The sequence below is a fragment of the Athene cunicularia genome (genome assembly GCF_003259725.1).
Source record: "Athene cunicularia isolate RWA chromosome 5 unlocalized genomic scaffold, athCun1 chr5_part1, whole genome shotgun sequence".
NCBI classification, from domain to species: Eukaryota; Metazoa; Chordata; class Aves; order Strigiformes; family Strigidae; genus Athene; species Athene cunicularia.
The window spans coordinates 7,735,300-7,758,053 of record NW_020799101.1 but is presented as its reverse complement, the minus strand read 5'-3'; the positions used below and the strand labels follow the sequence as shown (position 1 = coordinate 7,758,053).

General features: G+C 43.6%; 1 protein-coding gene across 7 annotated transcripts in view; it reads left to right on the top strand.

The window, feature by feature from the left end:
- Positions 1-22,754, top strand: part of SYNE2 (spectrin repeat containing nuclear envelope protein 2) — a 196,589-nt gene that overhangs the window by 3,737 nt on the left and 170,098 nt on the right. For all 7 annotated transcript variants that reach the window (XM_026849688.1, XM_026849685.1, XM_026849686.1 and 4 more), the window contains exon 2: positions 11,968-12,083. In XM_026849688.1, the coding sequence (XP_026705489.1) occupies positions 12,005-12,083 (79 nt within the window). In that variant the 5' untranslated portion in view covers positions 11,968-12,004. The remainder of the gene's footprint in view (positions 1-11,967; positions 12,084-22,754) is intronic.

The window sequence follows — 22,754 nt, the reverse complement described above, 5'->3', positions numbered from 1 at the left end:
TACACCATGTAAAGTGGTTCCACTGATAATGGGAAGCTGGCTGCGAGTCTCTATTAAAGCACTGACCAAAGAATTTCAGTTGTAACCCAGGGAAAAGAAAGAAACATTTGTAAAAAAAAAAAAACAAACCAAACAACCAAACAAACAACAAAACTTCTTGCTTGATAAAAGCAGGCAGCGTTGTCCACTTTGTTCTGATCACAGTCCCCTGCGTGAGAGTTAAACTTGCTCTGATTGCAGGCGGTTCCCTCCCCTTTCCCTTCCCTTCCTTTCTCAATTGTAAAAACTGACTCTGGGCCAGGAAGCACCGAGGAAGGGGTACGATGAGCTGCAAGGGAGGGGTACGATGAGCTGCAGGCAGCCCTTTGCTTTTGTGATGGGAACTGCACGCCTAAAGGTCAGAGGTCTGTCTGCGCCCTGCAGCGCTGGGGCTGCTGTGGCCACGCTGCACCCTTACCCCTTGCCTAAAGTAGGCCAGGCAGAGCGTGGCTACACAGCACCATGCCTGGCTACTGGCCTCGCCTGAGCCCAGGTAGCTGGGCAAAGGGGGTTGGATATAGGCAGCTTTTGTGTGAAAATGGAGAAAGGCTTTAGGAGTGAAAGGGCAGCTATTGTCATCTTGGTTGCATGCTTCCCAGTCAACTGAGTGGGTAGGAAGAGGCTGTGCTTATGCACTGAACATGCTTCCCAGATACAGCACAGATCTAGAGCCAGCCTGTGTTGCTCATGTTGTTTTTATGATAACCCTTCCCCGCAGCCCCGCTATCTGCGGGAAGCAGCCCTGGGGCTGCGGCACTGCTGGCGTGCCGGGTGGCAGGGAAGCATGTGAACAACCCTTGCTTTGGAAAAGCTCCTCCATTCTGGCCTTGTGGCAACACACCATATAAACAACATGGGGTTTTGCATATAATTGAAGGCTTCCAGACATTGCACAGGTAGAGTTGGGCTGGAATGTGCTTATGGGCTGTGTGTTTTGGAAATTGAATTGCCATCTCAACCCTTGACTTCAATGGAGCCATGAAGTCGCCATAGTATTTTTGGTTTCCTGCATAGCAGTATGCCCTGAGGAGATGGAGGGGCATGGCATCAGCTTTCTGAGCTGCCAGGCATTCATCACTCTCCCTTTTTATGTTAACAACTGTGATTTTGAGTTCTGAGCAGTTCTTGGTTTTATTAATGATGTGGGAAAATTTGGAAAACAGTTGAAAACTGAATGTTTTCTCCAGCTTTAGTAAGCATGCTTTGACACTGTACTTCCACTGGGGAATAGATAAATGTGAGATAGGCTGTTCTTCTGAGGGCAAGCAAATGCATCGTGCACCTCCATGGTTCAGCTTTTGTGAGTGTGCGAACAACGCTTAGCTCTGTTAATAAAAGCATTTTTGTGTCTGTGTTTACAACAGCATGGAGTTAGTGCAGTTTTCAAACTGTGTAATTGTACCCGGATGACTGATATATTACCACCCCCCCCAGAAAAAGAAAAGGTCAAGAAAGACACTTTCCTAACTACGTTTTAAAATTAATTAATGTAATGAGAAGATCCATTGTGCTTCTGTAACAGGAAGTATTACTGATGTGTAAATCAAAGAAAAACCAGCAACATTTGCTGGCCTTAAAAAGTGGTGTGGCTTTTGTATACTCATATGCTTGTCCTGGCACGTTTTCAGAATTATAAATAGATCACTGGGAAGTCCCTGGATAACAAAAATGTACTGCTGCTGGTTGTCATAAATAAACTAATAAGAAATGTCTTGGTCTTGCAGCTCTTATTCTTCAGATGAGTCCTTTCTTGTGCATATAGTTGCAGTGTGTCAGTTCACAGGAGATGACTATTTCTGTGGCAATGGAGTATAGCTTTGTGTCCATCTCTGTATCTCTTGAAGATCTAATGCTCTCAGGGCTTGATTCTTTCTGAGCAGGGTTGTTCAGACTTTTCCAAGCTTTTCCCTTTTCAATTCCTTCATCTGCAGCTACTGCTAGCTTAGGAAAACCCAAGGCTTGTTTCAGCATTATCCCAGGCAGTGCAGAGTCTCTAATGCCATGTGCTCTAATACCACTTATTAAAGGATGGCTGGTACCCATCTGACTGCTGTAGGGTATTATGTAGGATCAGAAGGCTAGAGCCTCTTTTCCCTATCACCTTCAAAGTGATGGAAACCTAAACGGAAGCCCTTTTCTTCCTCCATGAAAGGGTGGAGAATGTGCCATCATTGCTTACCGGATGATGACAAATACTTTTTTCTCCCTGAGAAGGAGGTGGGGAGGTCAGGGTAGATCTGTCGGTGGTACTGTCCTGATTTTTGCTACCTGTGGATCTGGCTTTGAAGGAAAGGGGATCAGTACGTTTGCTGTGTGATCCTATTCCAGCTGTGGACGTGTATACAATCTGAGATCACCCACGAGAGCAACGTTGGGAAGCATTTTAAACGTGGAAGAAGTGAAATTCAGTCAGCAGTAGGACCTTAAGAAAAGAGTGTTTTAGTGCGAAGATCTTGGAAAACGCATGCTTAAAGCAGAACTTCCTCCCCACCCCTGACACTGGGTGAAAAAATGGTGAAACACTTGTAAATGAAGTGTTGGGGAGAAAGCATGACCATCAGACTTAACTCTGACTTAACAGAGGTGTGAGTACATCGAAAGTGAGGGGGAAAGAAAATACTGTAAAAAAGCGAAAACCCAAACCAGCTTGATGTAAGAGATTTTCTGTGATAATTCTTTAGGTCATATCATAATCTGGATCCCAACAGTTTGCCTTTGAGGGAGGCTGTGACAGACTTACAGAAAAATAGTTTACCTGAAGAAGGTGTCTCAGCAGTACTTTGCATGGCTCATGACTTGCACTTCTGAATGTTACTGCTTCTCTCTGAATGTAAAATAAACGGAGATCTTTGTTAATAACTAAAAAGGAAAAAAGGTCTTCAGTCAGTCTGCATTGTGGAGCTCTAATTCCTTTAGACTAGTTCACCAAAGATAAAAATCTGCCATTTCTGTTCAAGATGTTGGCTCGACTGAATACATGAGTAATAATAATCTGTTGCTAGGAACAGACTTCAGTTTACATGTAGAGGCCTCAATGGAGGGAAAGTCTTTTGAGTCCCTGAGTGGGTCATAAATAATCAGTGGCACTTCAAAGGAGGAAAAGTAAAAACAAACAGCTGGAGATGCCATGCAAAGATGTCTGCAATTCCTATTGCAACACCAGTGGAAAGCATGTAGCCAACATAATTGTGAAAATATGGGGCATGTGTCTACAAAGGCAAAACCAGTGAAGCAGGGATTTACTAACAGTGGGTTGTAATATTGTTACCTCTAGTTGGGCTTGTTTGCAAGGTTATCTGCTGCTTTCAGCTTTAAGGATGCACATCTGAGCTAATTTCATGCCATATGATTTTTCAAGATTGGCTCATGGGGAGGGGTCTGAGGGTACATCTGTGCAGCAAGCTGTGGCATGGTGTAGGGGCACGCAGGGGTGAGCTGAAAACTCAGGAGCTGCAAACGGTTTTACTTGGAACAGTATAGAAATCACGCCAACTGGTTTACCTGGCTCCATAATTAGTGTGCAGAGCTGTTTTGTAGAAGTGAACTTAATTAATGAAATAAACATTTTATATTTTAACTGTAATTACATACATTGTTTTGGAAATGGCAGTGGTTTCACCATAGAGGAGCGTACTGTATAACTGCTGGTTTTTTCCTACAATGAAATCTTATGCTCAGTACTTGGAACACTGAAAGAGAAGACTTGCAAACTACCCTCATCCAACTGCAATGTTAAGGCCATGAAATCCTTGCTAATGAATCTTCCAAATCCATATGAAACTTTTTTTTCCTCCTTTCTTCTGAGACAAGAATGTCCTTATAAAGTACCCTGCTTAAGAAGAGCATTTCTTAGGTCTCATTGGCACTCTCTGGAAACATATTTAAATCAGTGTAGTCTCGTGATAAAATCTCTGGAATGATTATTTTCAGGTTAGTTTCTTGAAATTTCGAGTCTGCTACCTGCTATTAGTTTTCTTTCTGTCAATGTGCCTATGTCTGTGTGTCAATACCCAGTATGTTTTTTTATCTGCTGGCTATTTAAGCTGAATTTGGGAAAGGAAGAGAGATTCCAAGAAAGTTAATTTGAAATTACATGATATGACTGTGCTGACCTAATTCCACCTGTGTTTTTAGGTGCCCATTGTGGGAACAGCTGGAGAGGTAAAGGAAGAAGTACTCTAGCAATACCTCCCAGAGGAAAGTCTGGGTTTGAGTCTTATGAGTGCCCGTATCATAGAAAAAGCTTCTGTTGATGGTTGAGCCACTTGAGCTGCAGGTTGAGCCCAGGTGGTCAAGAACTTACTCCTTTGGAGAACACCATGTGTGTTGGATTTGTGTGTGGTGGTGTTTTGATAACGGGATAGGGGGCTACAGAGGTGGCCCCAGTGAGAAGCTTCTTAAATGTCCCCTGACTTCAAGTCAGACCCACCTCTGGCCAAGGCTGAGACAACTAATGAAGGTGGCTGTACCTCTGTGATAACATATTGCCAAGGTTTGAGCCCAGAGGGCAACTGGGCACCAACCCAGCCATTCACCCACCCCTTCCCCCTCAGGCTGGGAAGGAGAAAATGAATCAAAAGGCTCAGGAATCACCATAAGGACAAGGAGGGATGTCTCACCCATTAAGGTCATAGGCAAAAGACAGACTCATTAGGGGAAGAAAAAAAGAACATCACTTTAATTCAAAATACTAACAACAACACTTAACAGACAGAACGGGACAATGAGAAGCATTACCACTTCTTAGAAACACCTCCTCCTACTTCTCCCCTAGTCCTGGGCTGTTTTGTTCCTGATATCTGGGCAGGGAATAGTGGTGCCATCAGTTAGCAGTTGTCTTCTTCCAAGGAGTAGGGAAGGACTCTTCTGTGTTCTTCTCCATGCTCCACGTGGCTCTCCTCTCACAGGAGACAGTTCTTCATGAACTTTCTCCAGCATGAGTTCTTCCCACGAGCTGTAGCCGATCCCAGGCTGCTCCGGTGTTGGTCACCCCTGCGTGTTGCAGTCATCCCAGTGCCAGACTATGACAGTGAGGCTTCTCCTCCCCACATGGTCTCAATCTTCTTTGGGCACCGCTGCTTGTTCCATTGTGGTTTCTTCCACAGGCAAATCTCTGCTCCCCCATGGACCTCCACAGGTGGCAGGGGGGTGGCCCTGCCATCTCACCACAGGATGCAGCGGGGCTCTCTGCTCCTGTGCCTCTCTCTTTTCCTTCTTTCCACCAACCTTGGTGTTCGCATAGGTGTCCTCCTCATAACTCCTCCTCATGAGTCTCCACCCCCTCACAAGTTCCCCTTCTTAAATACCTTGTCACAAAGGCACAGCCACCGTCGCTAATTGACTCGTCCTTGGCCAGAAGCAGGTCCGACTTGGAGCTGAGGAAGCTTTTGAGAAGCTTCTCACAGGAGCCACCACTGTAGCCCCCTGCCCTGCTGCCAACACCCCGCCACACAACCCCTGCATGTATATTAAGAAGGGGAATCTGGGAGGAGGATTTGGAGCTGTGGGGGAAGTACCTCTGCAAACACTGAGGTCAGCTGAATAAAGGAGGAAGGGGAGATGCACCAGAGCAGAGTTCCGCCTGCAGCCCAGGAGAGGGCAGGCTGTGCCCCTGTACCCATGGAGGTCACTGGTGGAGCGGATGCCCCCCTGCAGCCTGTGGAGGACCCCATGCTGGAGCAGGAGGTTGTGCTTGAAGAAATCCAGGACACAGGGCAGCCTGAGCTGGAGCAGTCTGTTGCTGGGAGGGCTGCAGCCCATGGCAGGGACCCACACTGGAGCAGTTCGTGAAGAGCTGCAGCCTGTGGGAAGGACTCATGTCAGAGAAGTTCATGGAGAACTGTCCCCTGTGGGAGAGACCCCACGGTGGATCAGGGGAAGAGTGCAAGGAGTCCCCTGAGGAGGAAGGAGCATCAGAAACAATGGGTGATGAACTGGCTGCAGCCCCCATCCCCTGCCCTCTGCACTGCTGGGGGGGAGGAGGGAGAGAATTCCAGAGCAAAACTGAGCCCAGGAAGAAGCAAGGGGTGGGGCGAAGGTGTTTTTAAGTTGTGGTTGTAATTCTCACTGTCCTACTCCATTTAGGTGGTGGTGTTCAAATTGAATTGGTGTTCTTTTTCTTTCCCAACCAAGTCTGTCTTTTGTTTGTGACCATAGTTGGTAACTCATCCCTCCCTGTCCTTATCTGGATCCCTGAGCCTTTTGTTTTATTTTCTCCTCCCCATCCCTGAGGGGGAAGGAGTGAGGGAGAGGCTGGGTGGCACTTGGTTGCCCTCTGGGCTCAAGCCATGACACCATGGAAAGCTTTTCTCTCGAGTAGGACTAATTCACCTTTCTTGTGTGACTTCTTCCATACTGAAGAAAAGATGAACTCACACAGAAACTCTGGTGCAATTCACATAAGTTAATCAACAGGAAACAAATCCATTGGAAACAAGGTCCCAGCATTCCTGGAACCATCTCTTTGGCTTTGTGATACTTCACAGGTTATCCCAAGGTGTTAGCAGTTAATGCTTTCCTGTATTAATGCTAGACTCTCCAGAATGAGGGAAAGACAAGGTTATTCTCTTCACCTTAAGTTTTATTCCCACTGAAAAGGTACTGTGTTATTTGAAAGCATTTGATTTCTTTCAGCACTATGGGTATATATTTCCTAGGTGTCCAGCATTTCGTGGAAATTAAGCATTTGGTTTAGCTCCGCAGTTTATTTAGATGTTACGAAACAAAGTAATTGACTTAATTACAAAGTAGAAAAGTTGATCATTCCTACCACCTTTGAAAAGCATTGCTAAGCAATCTTACCAATAGCTTGATGGTTTAGGTTTCTTCAGAGGTTGATATGATATAGGTGCACTTAATATGCCTTATTTGAATAAAATTCATGAGAGGCAGGGCAAAAGGACTAGCATATTGTCCCTGTATAATCCCTTCTCAGACAATCTGTACCTTGTACCTTTTAAATAATGCTAATCCTTGCAGGTATGTCCTCCAAGTGTGCGTGTCCCCCTTTCAAAGCAGCTGTGGAGTCTTATCTTGGGGCAGGGCAGGAATCAGAGGCACTGCAAAATGTATGTGCTGTGTTGGATTGTGTATGGCAGGTTTCGGACATGAAAGCTTTAGCATAAATTTATTTTGTGTTAGCTGTGCATTTTTATAACCTGCACTGTGGATTTCTTGAGTGGATTTTGCATTAAAAAAAAAAAAATAAATTAAATCCCATCCTTTTGGGAAGGAGGCCTGAATTTGACCTTAAAAGAAAATAAGAGTATGTTTTTTTCTTTTATACATGTTCTATGATCATGGGCCATAATTTAATTAATTAGTAAGTAACTTAAAGTTAATTAATGCTTTAAAGCTTAGCATACTTTCTGCATTAAAATCCTGAAAGTTTTATTAACTTTCATTAACTATTTTCGTGCTTAGAGATCTGAACTGAGACTGGGGTGCCATCACATGAAGTGCAGTAGAAGCTCAAAGCAGGAGACACGCTATGTACTGTGTGGTTGCTGTAGCTGCCAAGGGATGGGGACAGAGAAGGAGCAGTCACTGAAAGGTTAAAAATGCATTTTGTTTTGTTTATGAAACTTCCATTAATGCTTTTTGTGGCTCTCGCATATTTTCCTGTCATTATAGAGGATTTTTAATGCCAAATCCTGTTCTCTTTCTCTGGACTATGCTCTCAATGACTTTAGCATCGTGCGAATTAGCTGAACATGACTTGACTTTGCCTATGCCACCATTGCAAATCTGGATTCATTAAAGTCAAACAGATATGTATGTTTTCACTGTTTGGAGCTTTTGTGCTGCTTTTGTGCCTTTAAAAGAAAATCCTTAAACTGTGTTTAGTTTAAAATGAAATGAAAAAAATGAGAATAAACTTATGTTAAAGAGAAAAAGAACATGCATTGCCTCTGATGTAGAGTGCATGCCCCAGAAACACAGGAACATACGTATGTATATAGTTCTGGGGATGTCTTGCTCATAAGTTATGCTCATATGGCAATGGTGGGTGTCTACATGTGTGTTTCTAGTCCTATCCCTCTTCCTTTCTATGGGCACCCAATTTGAATTATAACCTTAGGTCCAAATTCAGGCAGGCTCATTGATTTCAGCTGTGGATTCATTGTTGCCTAGTATTTACTCTTTCTTAAATATCTCTGAAAGTCTTCAGTTGGACACTGGAAAATTCAGGGTGGAGGGAATGCAGTTAACACTCCCTCTGTTCTGGGAGCAAAAATCAGATCTGATGATGTAGTTTGGATTTTGCTTACATACCTGCCAGTTTGGATCTTGCTGCTTCGTAGCCTTCAAGGTGTGTATCACAAAATCAGATCCAAGACATACAGTGATACCCAGAAGATTATTAAGCCACTTGACATTTTGCATTTTTAGAGTTTGGTTTTGTATTTCTTGATCTTGAGACAAAAAGGAAGGAGTTTCCCGGTGTCCTGGTTTTGGCAGGGGTAGAGTGTTTTTGTTTTTTTTTTTTTTTTCCATTCTTAGTAGCTAGAACAGTGCTGTGTTTTGCATTCAGTATGGGATTTGATAGGAGAAGAATGTTGATAATGTGCTGGTGGTTTTAGTTGCTGCTAAGAAATCAAGGACTTTTCAGCTTCCCATGTCCTGCTAGTGCGCAGGTACACAAGAAGCTGGGAGGGAGCACAGCCAGAGCAATGGACCCAAACTGGCCAATGGAATATTCCATATCATGTAATATCATGCTCAGTGTATAGATAAGGGTTGATAGGGAAGCTCTCTCTGGATTCCGGGATTGTGGTTTCAGGATTCTCTCTCCTCTGAGATCACTCGCCGGGAACAGGCTGAGCATCAGTCAGCAGGCGGTGAGCAATCACATTGTGCATTACTCCTTTGTATTTTCTATTATTACTGCTATTATTATCGTTATTATTTTGGATTTTATTTTATTTCAATTATTAAATTGTTTTTACCTCAACCCACGAGTCTCCTTACCCTTACCCCTTCCAGCTGTCTCCCCCATTTCCCGGGGTGGGGGAGGGTGAGTGAGCAGCTGTGTGGTATTTGGCTGCCAGTTGGGTTTAAACCACCGACACCAGGAAAGATTGCATCGCCGCAGGCATAGGCAGCTCTTCTGGGAGAACTGGATTCTTGCTCAGCCCATGCCCTCACTCAGTTCCTGTGAGATGCTAGTCCTGGCGCTTAAACCTCAGTTTTTACCAGTGGTAGCTAACTGTGTGGTTATGTTTTGGTTGTCTGACTTAAGACTCATACTTCTAGCTTGAGAAAAGAAGACTTCTGAGAGCTCTCCAAGGTTGGAAGTCCAAGTGTCCCTTTAATAAAGGCAACTACTTTATGTTGCCTATTTCTGAACAATTCCAATCTGAAAATAACATAAAGCCTTTGTGACAGTTGCCTGTATTGGGAGGCTTTGTTAGAACACAGTATTTAGAAATCTTCTGATTTCCATCCTAACCTCAAGGCGTGGCTTATTTATATCATCTTGTTCTTGTGCTTGACAAAGATCAAATACTCCTCTTCCTCTGCTTTTTGCTAGGCTAAGCAAGCCAAACTCTTGTAAAACATTTTTTCCTTTTCTGTGATTATCTAGACAGGTCTCGTCTTTACTTGCCCCAGGTAGAACTCCCCTTTCTTGAATCTGGTGCCTTGAGTTACAGTTGTAAGTTGTTGGGGCCTTGCAGAAATGCTGCATTCTCACTGCAGCAGGTGGAGTCAGTGCTTTGGCCATATGAGCTAATTTCTATTTATCTGGAAAACCAGAGTCATATTAACATTTTTTTTTTTTTTACCCAATTGTTCTCTCTTGCCTTTGCTTGTCACTAAAATGATGTCCCATGACAGGGGGGTTGGACTAAATAATCTTTAAATGTCCCTCCTAACCCAAACCGTTCTGTGATTCTAAATGTGGGCAATAACACCCCTGGTCTTGCATAGATGCTCTAGAAGTGCGGTGATTGATGTTTGTGAAGCGTTCAGATGCCAGGGTGATGAATGCCATAGTAAATCTTGTGAGGGATTAATAATCCTGTCATCAGAGCAGCGCTTGGATGAAGCACAAGGATACACATTGTTCAGGATGAGGACAACAAACTATTGCATAGCTCCGTATTAAAGGTGTGTTGTCGTTTCTGTGCAGTGAGGGAGGCAGGTAGTGAGGAAAAAAAGTATATAGTAGAGTAAACAAAGGTTGCCTCATGATTCATACAAGCAAGCGATTGAATGTAAAAATTTCTCTGGCATTCTTCAACGTATTTCCTCATTGATCTATTCACACCCTTTATTTTGACATATACTTAGTGGATGAGTTATTAATATGTGGTGTGTAACTCCTAGAACTTCTGATGAAAAGGTTACAGTTATTTAGGTAACAAAGCTTGTTTAAGGTGAGCCTTTATTTAATGTTCAGCTTTATTTGTTTTTGAATTTGTTTAACTCTTAAGTTCTTGATAAAATTGAGTATCTCAGTATCCAGTTTTTCCTATAGTTTCCTGTAGTCTGCACTTGGCCACAATAACCCCCAGCAGCGCTACAGGCTTGGGGAGATGTGGCTGGAGAGCTGCCAGTCAGAGAGGGACCTGGGGGTGTTGATTGACAGCCGGCTGAGCAGGAGCCAGCAGTGTGCCCAGGGGGCCAAGAAGGCCAATGGCATCTTGGCTTGTGTCAGCAATAGCGTGGCCAGCAGGGACAGGGAAGGGATCTGACCCCTGTACTTGGCACTGGTGAGGCCACACCTCGATTCCTGTGTTCAGTTTTGGGCCCCTCACTACAAAAAGGACATTGAATGACTCGAGCGTGTCCAGAGAAGGGCAACAGAGGTCTGGAGCACAGGTCTGCTGGGGAGCGGCTGAGGGAACTGGGGGGGTTCAGTCTGGAGAAGAGGAGGGTGAGGGGAGACCTCATCGCCCTCTACAGCTCCCTGAGAGGAGGGTGCAGAGAGCTGGGGATGAGTCTCTTGAACCAAGTAATAAGCTACAGAACAAGAGGGAATGTCCTCAAGTTGCCCCAGGGAAGGTTTAGACTGGATATTAGGAAGCATTTCTTTCCAGAAGGGGTTGTTGGGCGTCGGAATGGGCTGCCCAGGGAGGTGGTGGAGTCCCCATCCCTGGAGGGGTTGAAGAGTCGGGTTGACCCAGCGCTGAGGGATATGGTGGAGTTGGGAACTGTTCATGTTGGGTTGATGGTTGGACTGGATGATCTTCAAGGTCTTTTCCAACCTAGACAATTCTGTGAAATTGAACAATATAGCTACTGCAGTAACAGAAACTGGTTTACACTTTTAAGAAAGATACAGTATATCGTTTACTAAAGTTGCATTAGAGACAGGGGAGGTATCCAGGGAGAGGAAAATGGAGGAGTTGGAAAAAGAATCTCTTTCATGGGGATTGAGGAGTAACAAAGGTACCAGACAGAGACAGCAGTTGTGATTATTTTCATATGATAACTGCTGCTTTTTCATTTCACCTTAATCTTTGCAGATTCTGCCTAACTTGTTTCCCTTCTGCAGCAATTATCCAGACAGGAAGAGACATCTGAAAAGTACAAAAATTTAAAAAAAAAAAAAATGTTTAACAACAACAACTCTGCAAGAAGGCACTGTAAGAATTTGTCACCCTGGCTTTCACAAAGGCGGCAACAGTTTGAATTCTCCTAATCCTAGTGCTTTTGTTTTCATGGCAAGACACACTGGGATCCATGGTTTGTGTTGTGGAATACTCCTGGCCACTGTTAGAAAAGAGTCAAAGGACCAAAGCTTGGATTCGTGCAATAGGAACAGTTGCTTTATTCTGTATAAGCTAAGGAAACAGCCTACCAAGGAAAGAAAACACAAACCGAAGCACATATCTCAGCGCCATGCACTTGAGCATCATCAATTTTCGTGTAAAACTGTACTGATTTTCTCTTTTTTGTTTTTTGTTTTTTTAATAATTTCAGTCTGGAAATTGATTGAAGAATCTGCATAGAATTCAATATGGCATCAAAGCAGTCATCTCCCTCCACAGAGGAGCAGGCTTCCTCTGAAATAGATGATCTCTGTCTGTCGCTGCAAGGTAAGTTAATGTAGTTTTCTGTAATGTAGATTTTTTGCAAAAATCTGTGACTGTGTACAAATTGAAGGGACTTCTGAGAAACCTGTTAAAACTAGTGTTATGATCAGTGTAGTTAGTTTGTGTCTGTGCTTCTTTGCAGATGTTTCTGTGTTTTATGAGAGGCGCTTCAGCAGTGAAATGAAAGATAACAGCTCTCGTACTTTCTCGTGGTATTTTCAGATCTGTTGCCTTTTTTGGTACAGATGTGCTCACTGGTTCTTATGTTTTGTTACTCAGAATACATGTTACTGTAAACTGTTTTCAAGGAAAGTGCCATCATGAAAGCAGTTATTTCATTAGTTTCCTTGTTTTCAATTTGCTGACAATTAGGTGGTTGCATTAAACTGTCTTAATGAGGTTATAAACTACAGTACTCTTTTATTTTATTTGTTTTTCTGTTCTTACCTATATTCCCTGCAAGTGTAGAAAGATAGCTTGTGGCCAAAACAAGTAGAAAATTTTTGAGGCTCCTAAAAATTTCTTACAGACCAGAGTCTTTCATCCTTACTTGCAGTGAGTTATAACTTGTTAAGGAAGCACACACTGGCTGATTTTTAATTGTTCCAAATTAATGACAGCTACCTGGCCAGTTAAGTGATAATGAGTGCATCAGAGCTGGCCTCTCAGATAGACTTTCTGGGATTTCCTTAATCACATGTTGAATTTCCTTCTATAAGAATTTCCTGGGAAGGCTGATTTTCCTCTGAAAAGGAGGCTGCCAAGGAGGCTAGTCCAGGCAGCAGGACTAGTACTGCTGGAAAGTCCATTTCTGATGTGTTTAGGCCTGGTTATTCAAGGACAGATGGACTAAGTCATGTTTCTACAGAGCTATTTCCTTTCAGCTCACTTGCAATGAAATTTCTATAGCGCTTAGTTGAGAGAAAATATGTTTAAAACAGATGGAGCAAAAGAATATTCTGCCAAGACACTTTTACAATCCATATTTGCACTAATATTGTCATTGAAGCCATGTGTTTTGATGAGTGAGTGTTAACAGTGGTCTAAAGCCAAATGTCTTTAACGGTGAATTTTCTTCCGTTTTGCTTCAGTATTACATTTTCAGGAGAGCAAGCAAAAACTAGCAGACAGGAGCTAGTTTGACTGTTGCACCAAGCACAGCTTGTCAGACATACATTTGTTGTGCCAGTCAGACTCAGCCTTTGGTAGAAAGACTGGGGTGGCTGTTGTCATGAAATGGGTTTGGAAAACAGTAGCTTTAAAGCAGAGGGTGATGAATTAAAGTTACATGCAATTTTAGAATAGGGTTTTATTTTGAATTAGTATTTGTGCTGTTTTGTGAAAAGTCAGATTGGTGTTTATGTGTTGAATAACACTAGGGGTTTTTGGTCAATATCTCAGTGAAAGAGCCCTGCTTATTGAAATTCAAATGACTAAATTATATTTCTCTGTAATAATCTGAGCTCCTAGATTATGCTGAAATGAATACACTGCAAATCTGGGGTCAAGCTGTAAGTGCCTGACTGCTGTAAAACATCTGGAGATATCCCTTAGAAGTGACATAAGCAATTTTGGTAATGATTAAAGATGCAACAAATGGTAGAGACATGTCCTCGGTATGGAGCCGTGACACTGCAGCATCTGCTCTGGGTCAAAAAAACAAATGGCAACACGGCTGCAATGAAGCACCAAAGGCACATTCCCTGACATGACATAGAGAAACCGTTAGTAACTCTACCTGCAGATCTGTGGTAGCAAAGGCCAAATAAGAATAACAGGGTCACTCAAGGAAACGGCTTTTTCCATTAACAGGAATCTTGGGATGAGATTTGCAAAGCAGACAGAGACTTCGAATACTTTAAAACTTCAGGTTCACCTGGAAAAGTTTTAGAGAAATCTCAGATTCAGAAAAAGCTGCTTAGAACTATCAGAAAAGCAGCTTACTCTTGGGTGGCTAAAGATGGATGTAAAACTGGTTATGATCTGCTTTTTAAATGGTTAAGATATAGATTCAGAGTATGTCCAGCATTGTGTGATACACAGCATCACAGGAGATACGCATAAGTAGTTGGCACAGAAGAAAAAAGTAGGTGTGAGATCTACTTTGTATCGCTCATGTTTTAATCTACATTTAAATTCTTTGTGATTCAATCTTCTATTATTCCTGAAAGGCATTCAGTGGTGATAGAGCACTTGTCTAGTCTGGTTAATTAGGACAAGATCAACTTAATGTGCGAATTTGTTTGGTCATATCACTTTGTAAACAAAATGGTTAGATTTTGTTTCTTCCCTACCATGTGTAAAACCAAACACTCATTTTAGGTATGTTTGACTGTGATTTAAGTTACAGTCTTCTGTGAGGAGTGTGGCACTTTTGGGAAGAAAAAGAAAGAGGGAAAGATGAACCTCCTTAAAATAATTAGTGAAGAGATTGCTACTTAGTAGCTCTAATTATTATAGGAATCCCATTAAATTAATGCCAGTGGCTTAATATTCTAAAAACCTTTAGCGGAATTTCTGTTAATGGTTTCTTAGAAGAGTGTTCAAGGATGAACGTTCACTTTCCTTAATAGTGTTTGGCCTAGAAGATGCAGTAAAGAAAGTCCCTTGGAAATGGGTAAAAAAAACCCTAACTGTGTTATCAGTATGTCTTTTCAGCTAAATATTTTAAGGACATATAATGAAGCTTGTAAAACATGAAGAAAATAGGTAAAGAAATGAAAGCAATACAGTTCCTAAAGTTTCCATCTCCAGACATTTTCAAGTGATGAAGCTAGTCACAGAATTATGAAGCTGTGATGTAAAAAGCTGCAAGAATATAAACCCTTATATATGTACCATTTCAGATTTGTGTATTGCTCTTCAACCTTTTCCAGTTTTCAAGCTGATCTCCATAAACAAGACAGTAATAGTTCCCACCCCCCCCTCCTGCCAAGAAATTGAAATTACTATGGAATTGCATTATGTCAGGACTTGGACTCCTTCTCTTCTGTTCTTTTTTCCTTCCTTCTGTCCTAGATCTTATAATAAAATTAAATCAGATTAAGATCAACATTATATTTGCCCTTTCCCCCAGCAGCTCTCTGCTTTCTCCCAGTTTTTCTGATGCAGCACAACTTACAGCAGCTGCAAAGCTGTTTTGTGTCCTTGCACAGCCACCTAAAAGTGCAGGTAAAAAGCCTGGAGTTGGACCTATTACAGATATATCCTATGGGGAATCCTGCCAGACAGGCTACAGACATTTTGGTGAACAGAGGATGCTTGTTAGGGAGATGCTCAGTTGTGATGTGTGGACCATCTTTGAAGCCTGAATTCTCTTTTTCTGCAGCCGTGGAAGGAGCAGGCAGGATCTCAGGGCTTGGCTGGCGATGAGCACAGGAGGAATAGTGCAGGAGCCCTGTCCTATGTCTCCTCCTCCCACAGCTTCCAGGGTCCAACATGGCGCTCAGCCTTCTGTAAATGAAAGAGGGACAGCTGGGGTTTAAACGTGTTTTCAGCTACGTGAAATGAGGAGACATGTCCCTCTTTTGGTAAGAGAAGGGCTTCATGGCAATATTTTGAGAACTGTTGGAGATAGGACTACTCTTTGCTGATGAGCAGGAGTGCAGGATGGCATCAAGGGGAATGTGTGGCTGCTTGTGGGTGGGTGGCTACAGCAGAAACTGAACAGGATTTGTGGCACTCTGAAGCAGGAAAAGTTTTTGCCTTCAGGTTGTAAATCTCTTTACCTGTGGGAGGATCCAACCTCTGCTTTGCTTCCCATGCACAAATCCTTCCTCTTTCTTCCTTAGGACAGCAGACACGATGTGTGACACTTACTACCAAGCCTGTGCAGAACTCTGTTTTCCCTTTTCGTTCCATGCTTGCTGAGCTAATTCAGACACAAGAGACTGTTTTATCTCTGAGTTTTGGGCATGTACTTACTCTTTCACTGTTTAATCAACTACAGGGGTCCTAAATTTTGGGTCTGCTTATTAATCATAGAATCATACAATGGTTTGGGTTGGAAGGGACCTTAAAGATGATCTAGTCCCAACCCACCTGCCACGGGCAGGGACACCTTCCGCTAGCCCAGGTTGCTCAAAGCTCCGTCCAGCCTGGCCTTGAACACTGCCAGGGAGGGGGCAGCCACAGCTTCTCCGGGCAACTGGTTCCAGCATCTCACTGGACACCACAGCTTTTCAAATATGATGGGTAGTGGCTTAGCCACTTCATCCATCCGTTCCTTCAGGACCTGTGGATGCATCTCATCAGGTCCCATGGATGTGATCACCTTCAGGTTCCTTAGATAGTCTTAAGCCTTATCTTCTCCTACAGTGGGGGGTTCTTCATTCTCCCAGTCCCTGCCTTTGTCTTCTGAGACTTGGGCAGTGTGACTGGAGCACTTGCCAATGGAGACTGAGGGGAAAAAAGTTGTTGAGTACCTCAGTCTTCTCCATATCCTGAGTAACCAGGCCTACCATTTCCTTCAGGAGAGGGTCCACATTTTCCCTTGTCTTCCTTTTATCATGGATATACCTACAGAAGCTATAGCTACTGTATAGGTGTAGAATCTGTGTGTATGTTACTGTTTACTGCTGTAACCTAAAGGATGATCATTTAAGAAAGTGGATGCTAAAACTGGTTTTGAAGAGTATTCAATGATATAAATGAATTATGCAATTTTCATGCAGTTATGTCTGATCCTTTATCAATTATTTATCTTCAAATTAAATTGAAAATACGGTGCTATGTATGGATAGATTTTGTTGTGCATCTTGTAGTAGATTGCAGTCATCTCAGAATAAAGGAAGATATCTCTCTGAGACCTGCTTAATTCATCCAGAGGTCAAGTAGACTACTAATTCTCACCCAGGATTTTTTGTTTGTTTGTTTCTAGCTGTATGCCTCATCTGTTGGGGCCAGTATGTTATTACAGTTACACTTGTTTTTTCTTTAACCAGAATGATCAAAAAAGTCCATTAAGTGTTTACTATGATTTTTCAGGGGTGATTTTTACAAATCAAAAAGCTCCAATAGGAGCTGCATTGAAATTTATGCCCTGTTTATGCTGCCTGCTGCCCGGGTGAGGAGCTGGTCTACAGTTCCCCTAACTGTGCAGCTTTGTGGCATGTGACAGGGCTGATGGCACTGGAGAGGCAACTGACACATGAGAATGCCTAAAAAAAAATCATCAGTCATGGGTATTTTTGTCTGTTTCACATGCCTAATGAAAGAAATAGATTGTGTAGTTGTATAAATGTGTTCCTTGCTAGATAAATTTCAATTTGTTGAAGGCATTATAAGGTGCATAACTGGTTATAAACTGGCATTAAAATGCTTAAGGAGTGGATGGCTTCTGAGGCACCTGAATAGGGCACTGAAGGCCACTTATATTCAAATCCCTGCTTCACCTTGTTTGTTTTTTTGGGTGGGTTTTTTTTTTTTTTTGAGTTTTTTTGTTTTTTTTTTTTTTAATGGTAGAAAAGCCACTTAAGCTCTTATCTTTAAAAGTATGTTGAAATCTAAATGATGTGACTTAGTACCTTTAAATATTTAACCTGCAACTCTCTCTATGCCCCCCAAGTACTGCAGGACCTGAATGAGCTGTTGTGGCAGTAAAGACAGTGGTGATTTAGAGCTGCTCCAGGATCCTGGCAATGTGAAGAGCAAAATTGTTTAAGAAAGCTGGGAGGGCAAAACCCAGTGTGAGCAGGCTTCCTGAGTTAGCAGCACTTCTGGTAAATTGGATAATTTGCTTTCAAAAGGAAAAGGAGGTTGAAAGGAATAGTGTAGAAGGGGAAGTTCCCACTTGCCACACAGCCATGGTGGTATTTAATTAGTTAATATTTATACAATATTTGGATTTGAAAAGACCCATTCCTGTAGAAATATTTTTATCACCTTCATTGGGCTTTGGATAAACTTCTTAATCTTGACAAAAAATACTGTGTTTGTTTTTAATTACTTAACACCATGTTGGTGAACAGAAATGCTGGAAATAACTGTTTTCCCTGCTTTCCTGTCGGCAGAAAATGAAACTCTTACTGGGTGGAAAGGAAGGGATTATATAAAGGGCTCAGTTGTGAATTGTTCACCCTCTCACTGGATTGGCAAATACTTAATGGTTCTTCTGATAGTTCCTATCATTTACGGTATGTACCTGCTTCGTGGTTTAGTTCATATCAGCGGTGCTGTCTTGAAGGAACTCTCCCAGTTATCCCTGCTGACCATGCTTTGGTTCATTTTGCTGAGCCATCAGGGAGTGTGGAAATGGTTATTTTGAATTAAACTGAAATAAATTCTGCAAGGAGGTGCCCATGGTTGTCTGTGGGCATTCAGGCTAGAGCTAGTCCAACACAACTTTTTTTCCCTACACACATGATGGTTATGCTACGTCCTGAACACCAGCTGTTTTGATCTGCTGATCTGTGTGAGCTGAGCTCCACTGCTTGCTATGGTAGATGTAGCCTCAGTTGCCCTGCGTGTTGGAAGAAAGATATGAAATATCATACACAAGAGGTAATTCCTTCTGGTGAAACAGAGATGGGAAGATGACAGACAGGCATGTGCTAAATAGTTTCAAATAATTGTTTAAATTTTATTTTTTTTTAAAGAAAAAACCCACACAATTTCAAATGGTTCACGGGCAGTGGTGCACTGGCCCTCGCAATAAAGGGAAACCTCTTTGCTGTTTGGTGACATTGTTTGATGAGCGTGGACAGACAGTGTACACCTCAGCTCCCTGCTGAGGGAGGAGATAGTGCTTTCCCGTGAACTGCTGTTTTTGACCTTGGGAGGGGAGGCACGGAAGGCAACAGGAGAGAGGACATTAATTTTACATCTGGCTTTTCTGTATCATCGTTAAAGGATGGCTGAGAGTAAAACCATGGCTGGTGTCGCTCCTGCCCTGCCCTCCTCTTTGTCCTGGGAGAGTTCAGCACTGCTGTGGTCCCTGCTGTATCCCCATGCTACAGCCCTCAATGATTAGTCTGGTTTGTAGCACTTGTTGGTAGCTCATTACTGGATAAAACAGTCATTGTCCAGCAGTGTGTATTGATTGTCAGCTAGCCTACATGACACACTGCTTCTATGCGTTATTCCTCCCTGAAGAGTTGTTCTGAAGATTAGCTTTAAAACACAGGGTGAAATGTGATAGATCTGGGGTGTTTTCAGATTAGCAGGTTCTTATTTTGTTCTCCTAGATCCACTTTTTGTCTCAGTGAGTAAAGAAAATGATCAGTTTTTTCTGATAACTTTTTTATTCTGGGTCAGTGACATTTTAAAAACTAGGGCAAGAGAAAACCAAGGTCACTGAAGAGTGTCCTATAAAAAGGCTAACAAAGAATCCATTCATCCTCATAAAAATAAAAATCCGTATTAATTAACCACGTGGTAGAGATAAGAATTTGAGAGCTTGATTAAATCATTAGCGCCTCTGAGCAGTAGAGTAGGGGAGGAGCCAGGAGAGAAAACACACTCAGCCTGAAAATTGAAATAAAACTGCCTGCCACAGTGCCAGAAACACATCTGTACTGAGCTGTGCGTTGTGGGGCCTGGATGGAAGCAGTCACTGCTCACTACAGTCTGGGGAGATACTGGAAGACATGGAATTTTGTTCTTGATTCACAATGAGATTAAAAAAAATTTATTATTATTATTATTATTATTAATAATAATAATAATAATAATAATAATAATAATAATAATTTGGGTAGGAAATAAGCCACATTGCAGCTGAGGCTGCAGCTGCTTGGAAGGCAGCCCAGTGGGTTGCACTAGGCAGAGCTTGTAGCTTGGGGAGGGTGTGAGGTGTGCTTAGGTGTGTGCAGTGAAATAACTGCCTTGTACTTTTGCCAGGGGAGACATTTGCCTGAGAGCTGACGTGAATCAACATTTGCAGTATCTGGCCCACGCTGCATAATGCTTCTGCACATTAATATGGGGAGATTCAACAAAAACAAGACCAAATGCCCTCATCCTAACCACCTTGCTGTAACCAACCCCAAAAGCAAGTTCTCCAAATCAGTAGCAGTAGCGTGTGTTTGGCAAGAGCTACAGCTGGAGGAGTCACTGGCATCAGGCAGGGTAGTTAATATTTGCTTTCTGTCCCTTTTCAAGTGCCAGCAATACCAGCCTTGACTGCCTGATAAAATTGAGCACAGCTACTCAATAATTGCTCATTAGGTAACTGGAACTGCTCCCACGCGGGTATTCAACCAAAGGGTGTGGTTGGTCCTGTGCTAACATGAAGCCAATATCCCATGCTATTTATGTCCTCCCTGTGAGCGTTGCGATGTTGATTGGTCTGTGTGGCATGTTTGCACTTATTTTCTGTTTTCCAGACAAAACAGAATTTTGAGATTGCATTTTCATCCATGTCTTTAAGACTGGTGTTATCTTACTGTTCATCACAATCTCTGATAGTTAAAAAAAAGCAGAAAACAATCCAGCAAGCGGGAGGAATCGACTGTTTCATGCTCCGGCAGGATCATGGTATTGCAGATTAGAGGACTATTGAAAGATCTGTTAGTTACAGGGTGGAAAACAGCCCTTGACACACATAATGCATGAATATTTTTGTTGCCGCTCACCCGCCTGGTGAAGCAGAAGGAGGTCTGTGGGTCAGATGGTGGGGTTAGGAGCAGGAGGCCGCATTATCCTTAAGCAGCTTGCTCCTCTTCGTGAGCTGATGAAGCTGTGCATGGCAGGCCCTTCAGGCTGTCTTAGATGATGAAAAGCTACCCAGGACTGGGGTTTGTGTTTGCCAAATTCCCAGAGCATAATAAAGTGTGGGACATTTTCCTCTGAGTGGCATTTTCATTTTCATGGGCAGAACAGTCAGGATTTTTTTTTTTTTTCCCTGAAGGGCTTGATGTTTTTGGTATCTTTCATCCTGCCCAGGCTATAAAAACATGAATATCTATTGCTGAGTAGTCTTGCACTTGCCTTATGATGTGAAACTTGCCTTCACATTAACGTTTTGTGCAAGAGCGTGTTTTCAGAGGCAGAAGAGATCGTCTGCTCCCACACTACCTCCCAGATTTGTTGTTTCTTGCAAGCTGATGGCCTGGTCAGGGTCTCCTGCTGTCTCTCCCATGCAGCGGGAGGATTTACTCTAGCTGGGAAATGGGCAGTGAGTGTGGAAGGAGCCACTTTGCCCGCCATCTCCCTCCAGGCCTGGGCCATGCACGCTGCCCTACCACCCGCCGCTCCTCAGGGAGCTGCGCTGGGGCCATGGTGCAGGACATGCACCATCCCCTCCCGCCCTCCCCGCAGGGCAGTGGGCCGGCATCCCTCGGCCCATCTGCCTCCCCGTATGCAGGAGCTCTGAGCCTCTGAGTCGCCATGACCCAAAGCCCTGTTCTCTGCTCCAGGCTGCCTGACAGAGCCCCTCCTGCCGCCCGGCACAGCGGGGAGAGGAGCTTGCTCTTTCTCTCCTCTTTGCACCTCTCCTGCCTCTCAGGCTTTGCGCCTCTGCTGCCTGCCATGGGAGGCTGGAACGTTGCAGACCCACCCCTGGGGCAGCTGCCTGTAGCCATGCATGGGGGGGCTGGCGTCCGCCTCAGCCTCCGAGGGCAGGCCTGGGGGAGCCGTGCAGCTGGCACAGGCCAATGGTGGTTTGGGCAAACAAAACATCATCTCTGCTAACTGTATAATCTTGCCCTCCCTCAGTTAATAGTCTGTTTGGCCTGCTTTGTAATGTCTGGGCTATTAAAAATCAGTGCAGCCTTTTGGGGTTTTATTCAAATGGAGAAGAAGGAGGGAATGACTGCCTTTCTGCAGCTCCACGTAGGCCCTTTGCAGGGGGTACTACTTTTTGCCCTGTTTTTTGGGAAGCCAACCCCAACAATTGCAGTCAAAGCTGATGTGGAAAGGGAGAGAAAAAGGAGTTTGTGTTCACCCCTGCTCCCAGGACCTGCTGGGATGGCTGCTGGTGGTAGCGCCTGCACAGCACTGAGGCCTGACAGGCCTTAACCTCAGGGGCCAACACCTCCTGCTGTTACCTCAGGCCTCTATACGGAGGTCTGGCAGGGCTGTGTGGGCTCGGTGTTGGTGTGTCTTGGGAATGGGGTGGATTTTTGGGAGGGAGCGTGGCCTGGGGAGCTGTGTGATCCATTGGTCACGACCAGGGACGGGGCTGGGGAGCTGGCCTGGTCTGCCTCTGCTGCTAACGCGCTGCTTCGCCTTTGGGGGGGACTAGACTTCATCTCTGCTACACACTGGTCATGGAGAAAGGCTCTCCCCTCTCTTGATCTCTACTCTGGTGGGAGAAACAGTTTAAATATTCTGATTTTTGATACATGATCTTAACCAACCTCCTGTCTCCCTTCACAACTGGTAGTTTTTCACTGTGTACCAGTGTGAAGGACCTGAGCGGAGAGCTGGATCTCTGCATAACCGGGTCGTCCTTTGAGTCCTATTTCACTGTTTTTTACTGGGGTACAAGTTCAAGCACTTCCTTCTTCCTCCCTCCTATTTTAAGACCCCAGAATTTCAAGATGGATCTTGCACTGATGACGGCCTGAGTCTTTCAATGGACACTGAGGAATGGAGGGAGTTATTCTGGACATACTGCTCTGTAGAAAGATGTGTTCACACTGCTGTTTGCTATTGCTGAGCTTTTGGGGAAACCTTCATTAGTTGCTCTTTGCTGCATCCAGTAGAAGTATGCTTGAGGGTTGTAGAGGTCCT